The 12,576-nt window shown below is 36.7% G+C and overlaps 1 protein-coding gene across 2 annotated transcripts in view; it reads left to right on the plus strand.

The window, feature by feature from the left end:
• LOC126471606 (protein Wnt-16-like) overlaps positions 1-11,881 on the plus strand; it is an 803,254-nt gene extending 791,373 nt beyond the window's left edge. For both annotated transcript variants that reach the window (XM_050099842.1, XM_050099843.1), the window contains exon 7: positions 10,529-11,881. In XM_050099842.1, the coding sequence (XP_049955799.1) occupies positions 10,529-10,630 (102 nt within the window). In that variant the 3' untranslated portion in view covers positions 10,631-11,881. The remainder of the gene's footprint in view (positions 1-10,528) is intronic.
• The last annotated feature ends 695 nt before the right edge of the window (positions 11,882-12,576 follow it).

A 12,576-nucleotide genomic window follows, 5' to 3' on the forward strand; every position in this document is an offset into this window, starting at 1 on the left:
ATTAAGTACACCATATTGTGCTTTTCATTAATAATTAATTTGGCTCAATATCGTAACTCTAAATGGATCATGTTTAGCACATGCTGTAATTATTACACTACTGGCCATTAAAATTGCTACACCAGGAAGAACTGCAGATGATAAATGGGTATTCATTGGACAAATATATTATACTAGAACTGACATGTGATTACATTTTCACGCTGTTTGGGTGCATAGATCCTGAGAAATCAGTACCCAGAACAACCACCTCTGGCCATAATAACAGCCTTGATACACCTGGGCATTGAGTCAAACAGAGCTTGGATGGTGTGTACAGGTACAGTTACCCATGCAGCTTCAACACGATACCACAGTTCATCAAGAGTAGTGACTGGCGTATTGTGATGAGCCAGCTGCTCAACCACCATTGACCATTCGTTTTCAGTTAGTGAGATATCTGGAGAATGTGCTGGCCAGGGCAGCAGTCGAACATTTTCTGTATCTAGAATGGACTGTACAGGACTTGCAACATGCAGTCATGCATTATCCTGCTGAAATGTAGGGCTTTGCGGGGATCGAATGAAGGGTAGAGCCACGGGTCATAACACATCTGAACTGTAACGTCCACTGTTCAAAGTGCCGCCAATGTGAACAAGAGATGACCAAGACAGGTAACCAATGGTACCCCATACTGTCACACTGGGTGATATGCCAATATGGTGATGATGAATACACGCTTCCAATGTGCATTCACCACGATGTCGCCAAACATGGATATGACCATCATGATGCTGTAAACAGAACCTGGATTCATCCGAAAAAGTGATGTTTTGCCATTCATGCACCAAGGTTCGTTGTTGAGTACATCATCGCAGCCGCAGGCATCAAGGGTAACCGCAGCCATGGCCTCTGAACTGATAGTCCATGCTGCTGCAAATGTCGTCAAACTGTTCGTGCAGATGGTTGTTGTCTTGCAAACATCCCCATCTGTTGACTCAGTGATTGAGACGTGGCTGCACGATCTGTTACAGCCATGCGGATAAGATGCCTGTCATCTCAACTGCTAGTGATATGAGGCTGTTGGGATCCAGCACAGCATTCTGTATTAACCTCCTGAACCCACCGATTCCATATTCTGCTAACAGTCATTGGATCCCGACCAACGCGAACAGCAATGTCACGATACGATAAACCGCAATCATGATAGGCTACAATCCAACCTTTATCAAAGTCAGAAACGTGATGATAGGCATGTCTTCTCCTTACACGAGGCATCACAACAATGTTTCACCAGCCCACACCGGTCAACTGCTGTTAGTATATGAAAAATTGGTTGGAAATGTTCCTTATGTCAGCACGTTGTAGGTGTCGCTACCAGCGCCAACATTGTGTGAATGCTCTGAAAAGCTAATCATTTGCATATCACATCATCTTCTTCCTGTAGGTTAAATTTCGCATCTTTAGCATGTCATTTCCATGGTGTAGCAATTTTAATGGCCAGTAGTGTATTAGTTTTAAAGCACGAATTTGCCCCATTGCTTGAAACTCGTAGCTTACACACACACACACACACACACACACACACACACACACACACACACACACACACACACACACGGTGTCTGCTCTTTCAGACATGTCTGAAAGACTGGATACCATTTTTGATCCAGCAGCCACTATGCATTAATACACAAAGGAATTACAGACCTCGGCTGTGTGTGTGCATTGACTCAACTCAGTGGGGGAGTCAGGTGCAAATTTCCAACTTCTCTCATTGATTTCAATTATAACCTGCTTGCAGCAAAGGTCTGTAATTCCTTTGTATATTAAATAGATAAAATGGTAGATCACTATTCTAGATGAAGAATAGGTGTTAGACCTAATTAAATTTGGAGGCCACTCATTATTATTTACCTTGTACAGGAAGTTATTGTGACTTTGTGAATATCTTCAACAGTGTGGTATAACTTGCTGCTTGTTGTTTCTTAGGTAGGAAGTGAAGCAGTCTTGTGTTGAACCATGTGTACCATAAAAATGTAAGGTTTTTAATAGAAAATCATAGAAATGTTAAAATGTCTTTCATGTGGCACAGAAGATGCCAACTGGAAATATTGCATTAGTTCAAAATTATCTTTTACTCATTGAATGTATAAATATTTTCCCCAGTGGAGCAGAAATCCTGAAATGTGGTATGTTATTGGCTAAGTATCCCATTAGTGCCCACATATGTGCAAGCCTGGAACATTTTATCTCATGAGATAGTGTGGTTGAGAGAGAGAGTTATTTATGTTTATTGAGTCATTCTTCTTATAGAGAGGCATCACAATGGCATATATTAATCTGAAATAAAATAAATTCACTGGAATGAAATGAATGGAGTCAGTGTGAATGAAATCAATGAAAATGCAATGACATGAAGTGATATTAACAAAAGCTGGTCAGGAAAGCTAAACCTGCAATATAGTAAATGTGACATGACAAACTGTGCTAGATTGCAACTCAGATCTTCACAGACATAAGCCTTTACTATCAAGCTATTACAGCTTGCAATCAACACTGGATTAGATTTCCATTGTCATTCATCTTTCCTTCTGTTACTCAGGAAAGCAACAATCAGAAGTTTTCCTATGGAGTACGTGAGAAAACAATGGGGTACTGATTTGGTGAAGGACCCTGGTTCACCCTATCATACAGATATACATCAGTTGAATTAAATCCACTGAATTGAAATTAAGAGATGAAAACATCTGTGATAATGTAAACTTTAGTTTGATCTAAGAGGATGCTTAAACAGCCTAATGGTTAAGGATATTGTTCATGTTCAAGTACCAACCTTGCACAAGTTTTCATTTGTCATATATTGATGTATTTATCTGTCTGTGAAAATGTCCTGAATTAATTATGTATTACATATAAGTTGAGGAAGATTGATTGGTTGCTTGAGAATTTAAAGGACTGAACAGCCAGGTCATCAGTCTCTTGTTCATGTGACAGTCCATCTGCATTTAGTGACATAGTCAGAATTCTGATCAAACTGTGGTAGTATCTAGCACTGGTAAAAATGAAGCATGAAAAGCAGTATTGATGCCAAGGATAGGAAATAATTAGAGATAAAAATTTATGGGTCAGGTGGGTCTGGAGGCCAGAGAGCAAAAGTGAACCATTAGGGGTCTCATCTGCAGTGAGGGTAACCTCCTGCACATCTTTGGAAAGGCTAAGACAGTAGTGGAATAAATAATTCCTTCTAGTTGGGTGGAGAGGAGGCCCATAATGAAATTTAGTGGCAGATTGAAATTGTGTGTCAGACGAAGACTCAAACTTGGGAACTTTTGTGAAGTTTGGAAGGCAGGAGACAAGGTACTGGCAGAACTGAAGCTGTGAGGATGGGTTGTGAGTCATGCTTGGGTAGCTCAGACGGAAGAGCACTTGCCTGCAAAAGGCAAAGTCCTGAGTTCGAGTCTCGGTCTGGCACACAGTTTTAATCTACCAGGAAGTTTTACATCAGTGCACACTGTGCAGAGGAGTGTGCACTGCAATGGAGTGTGCACTGATGTGAAACATCAGGAACAAGTATGGTAAATCATCTGGGCATGATGGAACAGAATTTTTATTTTCGTAATTGGAATAATCTAACAGAAAAATCCATACAAAAGTTCATACAATTATTTTAGCTTTGGATGTAAAATGTATACTTTGTGTCATTAATGGCAATTAAAATAAAAATTTTTATTGATTATATGCCTTGAAGCATCCTTCCATGCAAAGAGCCAGCTTTCCTTTACAAATAAGACAAAAATACCATGACTCATGGCATTTCTTTTGTTGTGTACACACTTTGCAGAGGTTGTTTTTCTCGGTGGTGTCTCTAAATAATAAAAGCTGCCATCAGTCATGATTTTCTTTGCAATGTCTCTGTCCTATCCCCAATCAATGCTTGAATAATTTTTTCTCTGAAAGCTAGAGATTTGATACTCCTGCCTGCTTATTGATTATAAAAGTTTGATAGCTCTTCTTTTGATCCTTTTTTATGTACAGGTTTAACTGTATTTTTCTTCAATAAATTTGGAAATATGTGCTCCCCCATACTACTGACGATCATATGGGTAATTATTTTTTAATTATAATACTACTCAGTCCATCCCAGCCAAATGAGGTCTTATTCTTTAAGTTATTTATTATTTTTCCTATTTCTTCCACACTCACTTCCTTAAATTCAAAAGCAGTTTCCATTCTTGGGAAAGGCTTTACCAGCCAAGTCAGACCTGTGTTTTAACTGGATTCACAGCTGAAGACATAAAATATTCATTAAATATATTGCAGATTTCATATGGCTCATTAGCATAGTTTCCTTCATATTAGATTCTGTCAATTTGAGCATCTAACTGATGTTTGGCTTTGTGATATCTATTTATTATATTCCATGAAGTCTACCCTGTATTTGTTGACTGAGCTATTTCCATATTTAGGATCTGTTTTCTTAAATTTGAGAGCCGTTCCTGAAATTGTTTTGTAGCTTCATTGTACTTATCCTTAAATATTCGCAATTTAGTTGACTTATGTAGCACACTTAGACCCTCGATATTTTGCGAGTTTAATCATGTAAGCTGGAAGTGTCAGTTTGGTGTTTTCTACATTTTGGTTGTGAGTTAATACTTTCTTAATTTCTTTCACTGGGAAACAAAAATTAAGATATTGTACAATATCATAAAATTTGGCCCATTTGTATTTGGACCCTTTTTGCTGAAGAACTAGTTGCCTTTCTTCAGATGCTAGTTTACTTTTAAAAGCATTAATGTTTCTCTCTTTAAGCATTCTTTTATGTTCTACGACCTGAGTCCTTTCTTGTATGCCTGTGTGTTCATAGTCTACAAATTGACATTTGTGGTCTGAGTAGTGGAAGTCCACATTCCAGCATCTAATACTATCTTTTACCTCTTTACTTAGTATTATGTAGTCCATTGTACTAGAAGTTACTCTTGTATCTGAATTTACTGCAGTCATAAGATTATAGGAGTTAAGGATATCTATTAGCCTGCTGTTATGGTTATTGCATAGATTAAAACTGAAGAAACTGCAAAAAGTTGGGAATTTAAGGAGATGGAACATGGATAAACTGACTAAACCAGAGGCTGTAAAGATTTCAGGGAGAGCATAAGGGAACAAATGGCAGGAATGGGGAAAATAAATACAGTAGAAGAAGAATGGGTAGCTTTGAGGGATGAAGTAGTGAAGGCAGCAGAGGATCAAGTAGGTAAAAAGACGAGGACTAATAGAAATCCTTGGGTAACAGAGGAAATATTGAATTTAATTGATGAAAGGAGAAAATATAAAAATGCAGTAAATGAAGCAGGCAAAAAGGAATACAAACGTCTCAAAAATGAGATCGACAGGAAGTGCAAAATGGCTAAGCAGGGATGGCTAGAGGATAAATGTAAGGATGTAGAGGCTTATCTCACTAGGGTTAAGACAGATACTGCCTACAGGAAAATTAAAGAGACCTTTGGAGAAAAGAGAACCATTTGTATGAATATCAAGAGCTCAGATGGAAACCCAGTTCTAAGCAAAGAAGGGAAAGCAGAAAGGTGGAAGGAGTATATAGAGGGTCTATACAACGGTGATGTACTTGAGAACAATATTATGGAAATGGAAGAGGATGTAGATGAAGATGAAATGGGATATATGATACTGCATGAAGAGTTCGACAGAGCACTGAAAGACCTGAGTCAAAACAAGGCCCCGGGAGTAGACAACATTCTATTAGAACTACTGACGGCCTTGGGAGAGCCAGTCCCAACAAAACTCTACCATCTGGTGAGCAAGATGTATGAGACAGGCGAAATACCATCAGACTTCAAGAAGAATATAATAATTCCAGTCCCAAAGAAAGCAGGTGTTGACAGATGTGAAAATTACTGAACTATCAGTTTAATAAGTGACGGTTGCAAAATACTAACGTGAATTCTTTACAGATGAATGGAAAAACTAGTAGAAGCCAACCTTGGGGAAGATCAGTTTGGATTCCATAGAAATAATGGAACACGTGAGGCAATACTGACCCTACGGCTTATCTTAGAAGCTAGATTAAGGAAAGGCAAACCTACGTTTCTAACATTTGTAGACTTAGAGAAAGCTTTCGACAGTGTTGACTGGAATACTCTCTTTCAAATTCTGAAGGTGGCAGGGGTAAAATATAGGGAGCGAAAGGCTATTTACAATTTGTATAAAAACCAAATGGTAGTTATAAGAGTTGAAGGGCATGGAAGGGAAGCAGTGGTTGGGAAGGGAGTGAGAGAGGGCTGTAGCCTCTCCCCGATGTTATTCAATCTGTATATTGAGCAAGCAGAGAAGGAAACAAAAGAAAAATTCAGAGTAGGTATTAAAATCCATGGAAAAGAAAAACTTTGAGGTTTGCCGATGACATTGTAATTCTGTCAGAGACAGCAAAGGACTTGGAAGAGCAGCTGAACGGAATGGATGGTGTCTTGAAAGGAGGATATAAGATGAACATCAACAAAAGCAAAACAAGGATAATGGAATGTAGTCGAATTAAGTCGGGTGATGTTGAGGGTATTAGATTAGGAAATGAGACACTTAAAGTAGTAAAGGAGTTTTGCTATTTGGGGAGCAAAATAACTGATGATGGTCGAAGTAGAGAGGATATAAAATGTAGACTGGCAATGGGAAGGAAAGCGTTTCTGAAGAAGAGAAATTTGTTAACATCAAGTATTGATTTAAGTGTTAGGAAGTCGTTTCTGAAAGTATTTGTATGGAGTGTGGCCATGTATGGAAGTGAAACATGGACGATAAATAGTTTAGACAAGAAGAGAAAAGAAGTTTTCAGAATGTGGTGCTACAGAAGAATGCTGAAGATTAGATGGATAGATCACATAACTAATGAGGAGGTGTTGAATAGGATTGGGGAGAAGAGAAGTTTGTGGCACAACTTGACTAGAAGAAGGGATCAGTTGGTAGGACATGTTCTGAGGCATCAAGGGATCACCAATTTAGTATTTGAGGGCAGCGTGGAGGGTAAAAATCGTAGAGGGATACCAAGAGATGAATCACCAAGCAGATTCAGAAGGATGTAGGTTGCAGTAGGTACTGGGAGATGAAGAAGCTTGCACAGGATAGAGTAGCATGGAGCTGCATCAAACCAGTCTCATGACTGAAGATCACAACAGCAACAACAACAAACGTGGTTATTGCAAGATGTTGCCTCTATATTCAAGTCACCAAGTATTGTTACCTTGTTTGGGTCACAGTGTCCCTCTATTCTACTAAAAATATCTATGAAACGCCCTACCTCTGATTTTAGTGAGGAAATGTTGTTTTAGAAATGATTAAGTTTCCAATCAGTTTGTTTAAAGGGGATGCCACTCACTTTTTATTAGTAGAACACGAGAAACTGCACAATTACATTCCTTTTTAGAGTCACAAATGGTTTTTAATTCTTCAGTGAATTAATGAACTACATATTTCCGTAATTAGCATCACTCAACTATATTTCCAAATAACCATACATTGCTAATAAATGCTTAACTAACCTTGACCATGGCAGACTACATGTCTGTCTTCAGACACTACCAAATCAGCTCAGATTTACATGAAAGACACGTCTAACTAAGTATTAACTGATACTGTCCTCCGAGACTGCCGAATGAGCTCTCATCTTACAGATGAACCACTTCGCCCACCATCTAAGTTAGGCGCAATTTAAAGATCACTGCCTTTTTGTTTTGCAGTTGCTTATTATTCTGCTAGTTATTAATACTTGTGAAATAATGGAATGATAGCACATTATTGAGAGATGCTTTAATTTGAAATTCAAGTGAATACACTGTTTAATTTTTCAAATATTATTAATAGAAGATTATCATTTTGGTACATAACTTCTGAACACGGCAGCCAATTATGGAGAAGGACCACAATTTAGGTGGTCTTTCTCATGATACCTGTGCCATATAAATCATCTTTCATCAGTACCTCACACCACATTACGTCATCTAGCCACAGCTACCTTCTCACCTGCTCTAAAAAGAGCTCCTTGTAGCCAAATATTATGGCTGCAAAGCCAGAAATATTTCACCTTCTTCCATTGATAAAATTTTTTATCAACAGTTTGTTAAAGTTTGAAAGTAATGAAGATATTTACAAATAAAATACTGGGAGGAACAACGATCCATAACACCCTTTACTAAATCTAACCCTGATGCTGAAAATAATAAGAAGCAAAGCTAGAAAATTCTTTGATAGTGTGCCCATGGAACTAAAAGTGTCTCACAGAAAACATAATCATTTTCAGATGCCGATTAAACCTATTTCTCCTTAATAACTCCTTATACCACTGAATAAATCTTCAAGAGGAGTAAGCTGTAGTTCGTAAACCCACTAATTGCTAAAACATACTCATTTAAATACATGTGTTATTAATTTTGTTCAGTTAACATTTTTCACATGATAATGTTTATCATAAATATAATCAATAGGACTCATAACTAAGTAAATCATTAATTAACTGTTAGGTAAACGGTATGTAAATAATACCAGTGGTATGCAGGCTGCTTTAGTATCTCCTGTCATCTTTAAATATTATGTAGCCTTTGTTTTCACTGTTGTTTGCGACTGGTGCATAGATATTTTGTTGCCAGCTGTCATATAACAATAAGTAAAACCTGTCAAAATATTGTTACTCATCTATGAACTCACTGGAAACCTGAAATTTGTGTAATATACATTATTCTAATTTCTGATAACTTTTTAATAGTCCATAGAAAATAGAAAAAGGCACATAAAACCAAAAAGAGAGACTGAGGAAAGGTGAGATGATCTTGCAAGTTTTTGAGAGCATGTGATGGGGGATAGCCAAAAATAAACAGACAAAAATAAATTAAACACATACAAATACAAAAATAAAAGTAAATAAATATGAAAGAAGACACACTATAAAATGACAAAGTAACAAAATAGATCATAATTTCTTCTTCTTCTTCTTCTGCTTCTTCTTTTTCCTGGTCTTATCCCAAGTCTTCATGGGGTCAGTATGTTATTCTCACTCAGGTGATGTTAATGGCAGAAGATACCTGGATGTCTTTACTGTTGCCACCCCTTCCACCAGGATGCAATGTGTGTAACCCACCTGTCTGTCTCTAGTATTAGCCCATGTGAAAGTATAAGAACATTTTTAAAATGTTGGAGAATAATGTGACTGGAGCTGAATATGAGCACTAGCCCAGTATTCATGTATCTGGACTGATGAAAGTGCCTAAAATACATATCCAGGCTGGCCAGTACATTGCGCCTCATCATTAATCAGCCAGGCAAATTTATTCTGTGTCCAGTGTGCCTACGCAAACCCCAGAAGCATCATGCTGTGTACTTGGTCCTCTGGAGGGCTGACAAAATTGAACAGACAGTGGAAAATATAAAATTAGGAATGGCAAAGAATATTATAAAGCTTTGAAGGGAAGGTGGAATGAAGGAGGTTACATGAATGAAGGATATAAAGACAGTGTAGAGAGAACAGGCACCTTTGTAAGAAATTTGAAGTCAGGCCGTTCATAAACCAAGAATCTGCAGAGTAGGAAGTTACTCTATGATAATCTGTAAAGCTTGCACTGGAAGAAAGTATCAGAATGATCAAATAGGTTCAGAAACTATGATGATGAGAAAGTGTTTTAAAAGTTATTATCGAGTCTGACCCAATGAAGAAGAATATTTCAGTTTCATCATTCTAGGCACACAGAACTTTCATGAAACAGTTACTGTTGATTCTTTATTTTACTGCAGCATTTATAATTAATGCACTCACAGAAAATGATGCAGTGATTTCACATTAACAGTATAATATGGTAAAATTAAATTTCTGGTAAGTACAACACCAAAATTCTTTTGCATAAGAAATGTGTAATGTGCAAATGGAGGAAAATTTTTTGAGTTAAATGCAAAAACAGTTATACAAATTCAAGTTTTGCACTGTTGTTGACTTTGATTCTCTCTCTGCTTTTACCTGTGATCATACAGCAATTATGGGTAGCTTAAGATTCATCCCCTGAGTGGGCACTCTGTTTTTAAGAATATGAGTGGGTAGTAAACAGCACAGTTGCATCATATCCCAGGAAACTGCTTATTTGATTATTAATTGTGTCATAGTCAACTTCGTCATTGTAGGATTGAGCTACTAGCACATAATCTGGATCATTTCCCTGCATGGGATATAATTTTTTCTCCTTCAGCTCACTGTTTATTTTATATTACTACTGCTCACTTGGATGTATGACAACACAATTTATCACTGTGCTAGTTGAAACAATACTGAAGTAATATGTATGGGCTCACAATTGTGAAACAACAATAGAATGGTGCAAAAACTTTATGGCTGGTGCACTTTATACATAGGCACACTGGCTCTGAGGTTAAATAGAGGCCCCAGATTTGATTTAGCTCATGACTGAATTGTATATTGATGGTAAATGGCAATATGTGCACAGATATTTAACAGTAAATAAGAGCAAATTACTAATGTCTTTTTCTTTTCACATGTTTTTAGGTAATCAAACATGCAGAGAGATGCCAGTGCAAATTTGTATGGTGTTGCTACGTTAAGTGCAAGACTTGTGAAACTCAAGTTGATCGTCACACGTGCAAGTGATTTTGGTGTCGGACATGCATTAATGTGTGCCAACATTTTTCCTACAAGTATTTATTCGTGTCATTAACTTTCTCCTATTGTAAATAGCACATAAATGATTTTAATTTTCTTCATCAGACTTTCTGTTGAAACTCGAATACCAAATGTAATATTAAAATCGACAACATTACATTATTTTAAGTAAATAATGTACATGCATTCAGTGTGCATTCCGTCATTTAAACTATGACTGACTGTTAACAGCTCATTTGTTATCTTGAACTCATCCTTGGTGTGTCACACACTGACTGTTCCTCCAGAAGTGCCACTTTAGCTTTGCTATTTGTGCAATACTCAGTTAAACATTTAATACTTTCACAAGAATACACTTTATTCAAGAAGTTGATTGTGTAGTACAAGTACCAGTATTTGTTTAAGTTATTTTGCTGTATAGATTTTGTTTAAGTGTAAATAGATAGATACATTATTTTTATTTTTTATTATTCCTAGTATTATTATTTTGTTACCTGTGAATTATTGTTATTTTCATTTGAAGTCTGGGTATCTCAACAACACATCTTCAACTGTGAGCAAAGATTTATTTTGTAGGAAGTTCTTGTTTATCAGCAATAAGTTGCTTACAGTTTTGTCATATGTTGATAACTGCTACTATATGATGTGAGCTGACCACATTCTGTTTGCCAGTTAAATTTTATCAACCTATTATTCTTTACAATGTTCACTTGAAGAAAAACAGTGTAAATTAGGTATTAGCAGTGACTAATATAAGAAGGTGTTGTACTCATTGACGTCCATGTTGTCATGTATACAGAAATGGAACTTTCTTTTGCATACTTTGTGATCAATTTTCTCTCACAAGTATTAAAAATATTATTTTGGTATAAAAAGGCTGCATTTTAACTGGTGTGTATGGCATTGTATGTTTATTGCAATAAGCCTGTGGATTCTCTATTTGCAACAGACAGGAATTCTTGTAGTCTGAAGTGATAGTATTTACTGAACTGCACTATCAGAAATAGAAATGTGTGCAGTGTTATCACAGAGATGCTGCCTTTTTGCATCACAGGTTCATGAAACCTCTTAGTTCAATACTGGGTACTCTTTCTAAGGTAATAGTTTTATTTATTTATTAATTTGTAACATCTTGTGTACACTGAAGTCATTAAGATGCACAAATTTAACTGGAATGAGTGCAGAGAAGAATTAGCTGTGACCTTGCTGGAAAAAAATCTCAAAGTTGGCCAGAAGCAATTTTAGGAAAACAATAAAAAACTTCATGTTTGAACTGTGTGAGTCCAATGTCATAACCACTGTGCCTTCCCTCACTTCCACCATTTTCCTCCCATTTTTTTACCTAACAATAACTATGCAGATGTAAAAAATACACACCAAAACATAGATTAATAACGAAAATTCTGAATTGAGGGATCTATTGGGAAGAAGGTATGGTGAGCTCATGAAATACACAAATGCAGACCACTTTGTCAGAAAATATTATTCCTGGAATGTAAAGTCACACTGTTTGAAATACATTTTGTTTTTACATTGTTCCTAAGCACTCTGATGCTGTTTCCATCCATATATTTGTTGTAGCTGTTAATATTGCTGTTCCTATGGGCTCCTAGTTATAAATTCTGTGTAGTAAAAAAAAAAAAAAAGGGTATTTCAGTCATTTAATCAATACATCATCAGAACCATCTGTAATTCTGTGTGAAACTTTTTATACTTGCACGTAAACACGATTATTAACTGAAACTTCATGGCAGATTAAAACTGTGCGCTGGACAGAGGCTTGAACCTGGAACGTTTGCCTTTCATCAACAAGTGCACTATTTGAGCTATCCAAACATGACCTGCCTTCATAGCTTTACTTCCATCAGTGAGTCGTATATTACACTCCTAAATTGTGAGGTTGGGTCATCAGTCATGCTTGGGTACTTTAGTCA

Source organism: Schistocerca serialis, chromosome 3 (assembly GCF_023864345.2).
Source record: "Schistocerca serialis cubense isolate TAMUIC-IGC-003099 chromosome 3, iqSchSeri2.2, whole genome shotgun sequence".
Taxonomy (NCBI): Eukaryota; Metazoa; Arthropoda; class Insecta; order Orthoptera; family Acrididae; genus Schistocerca; species Schistocerca serialis.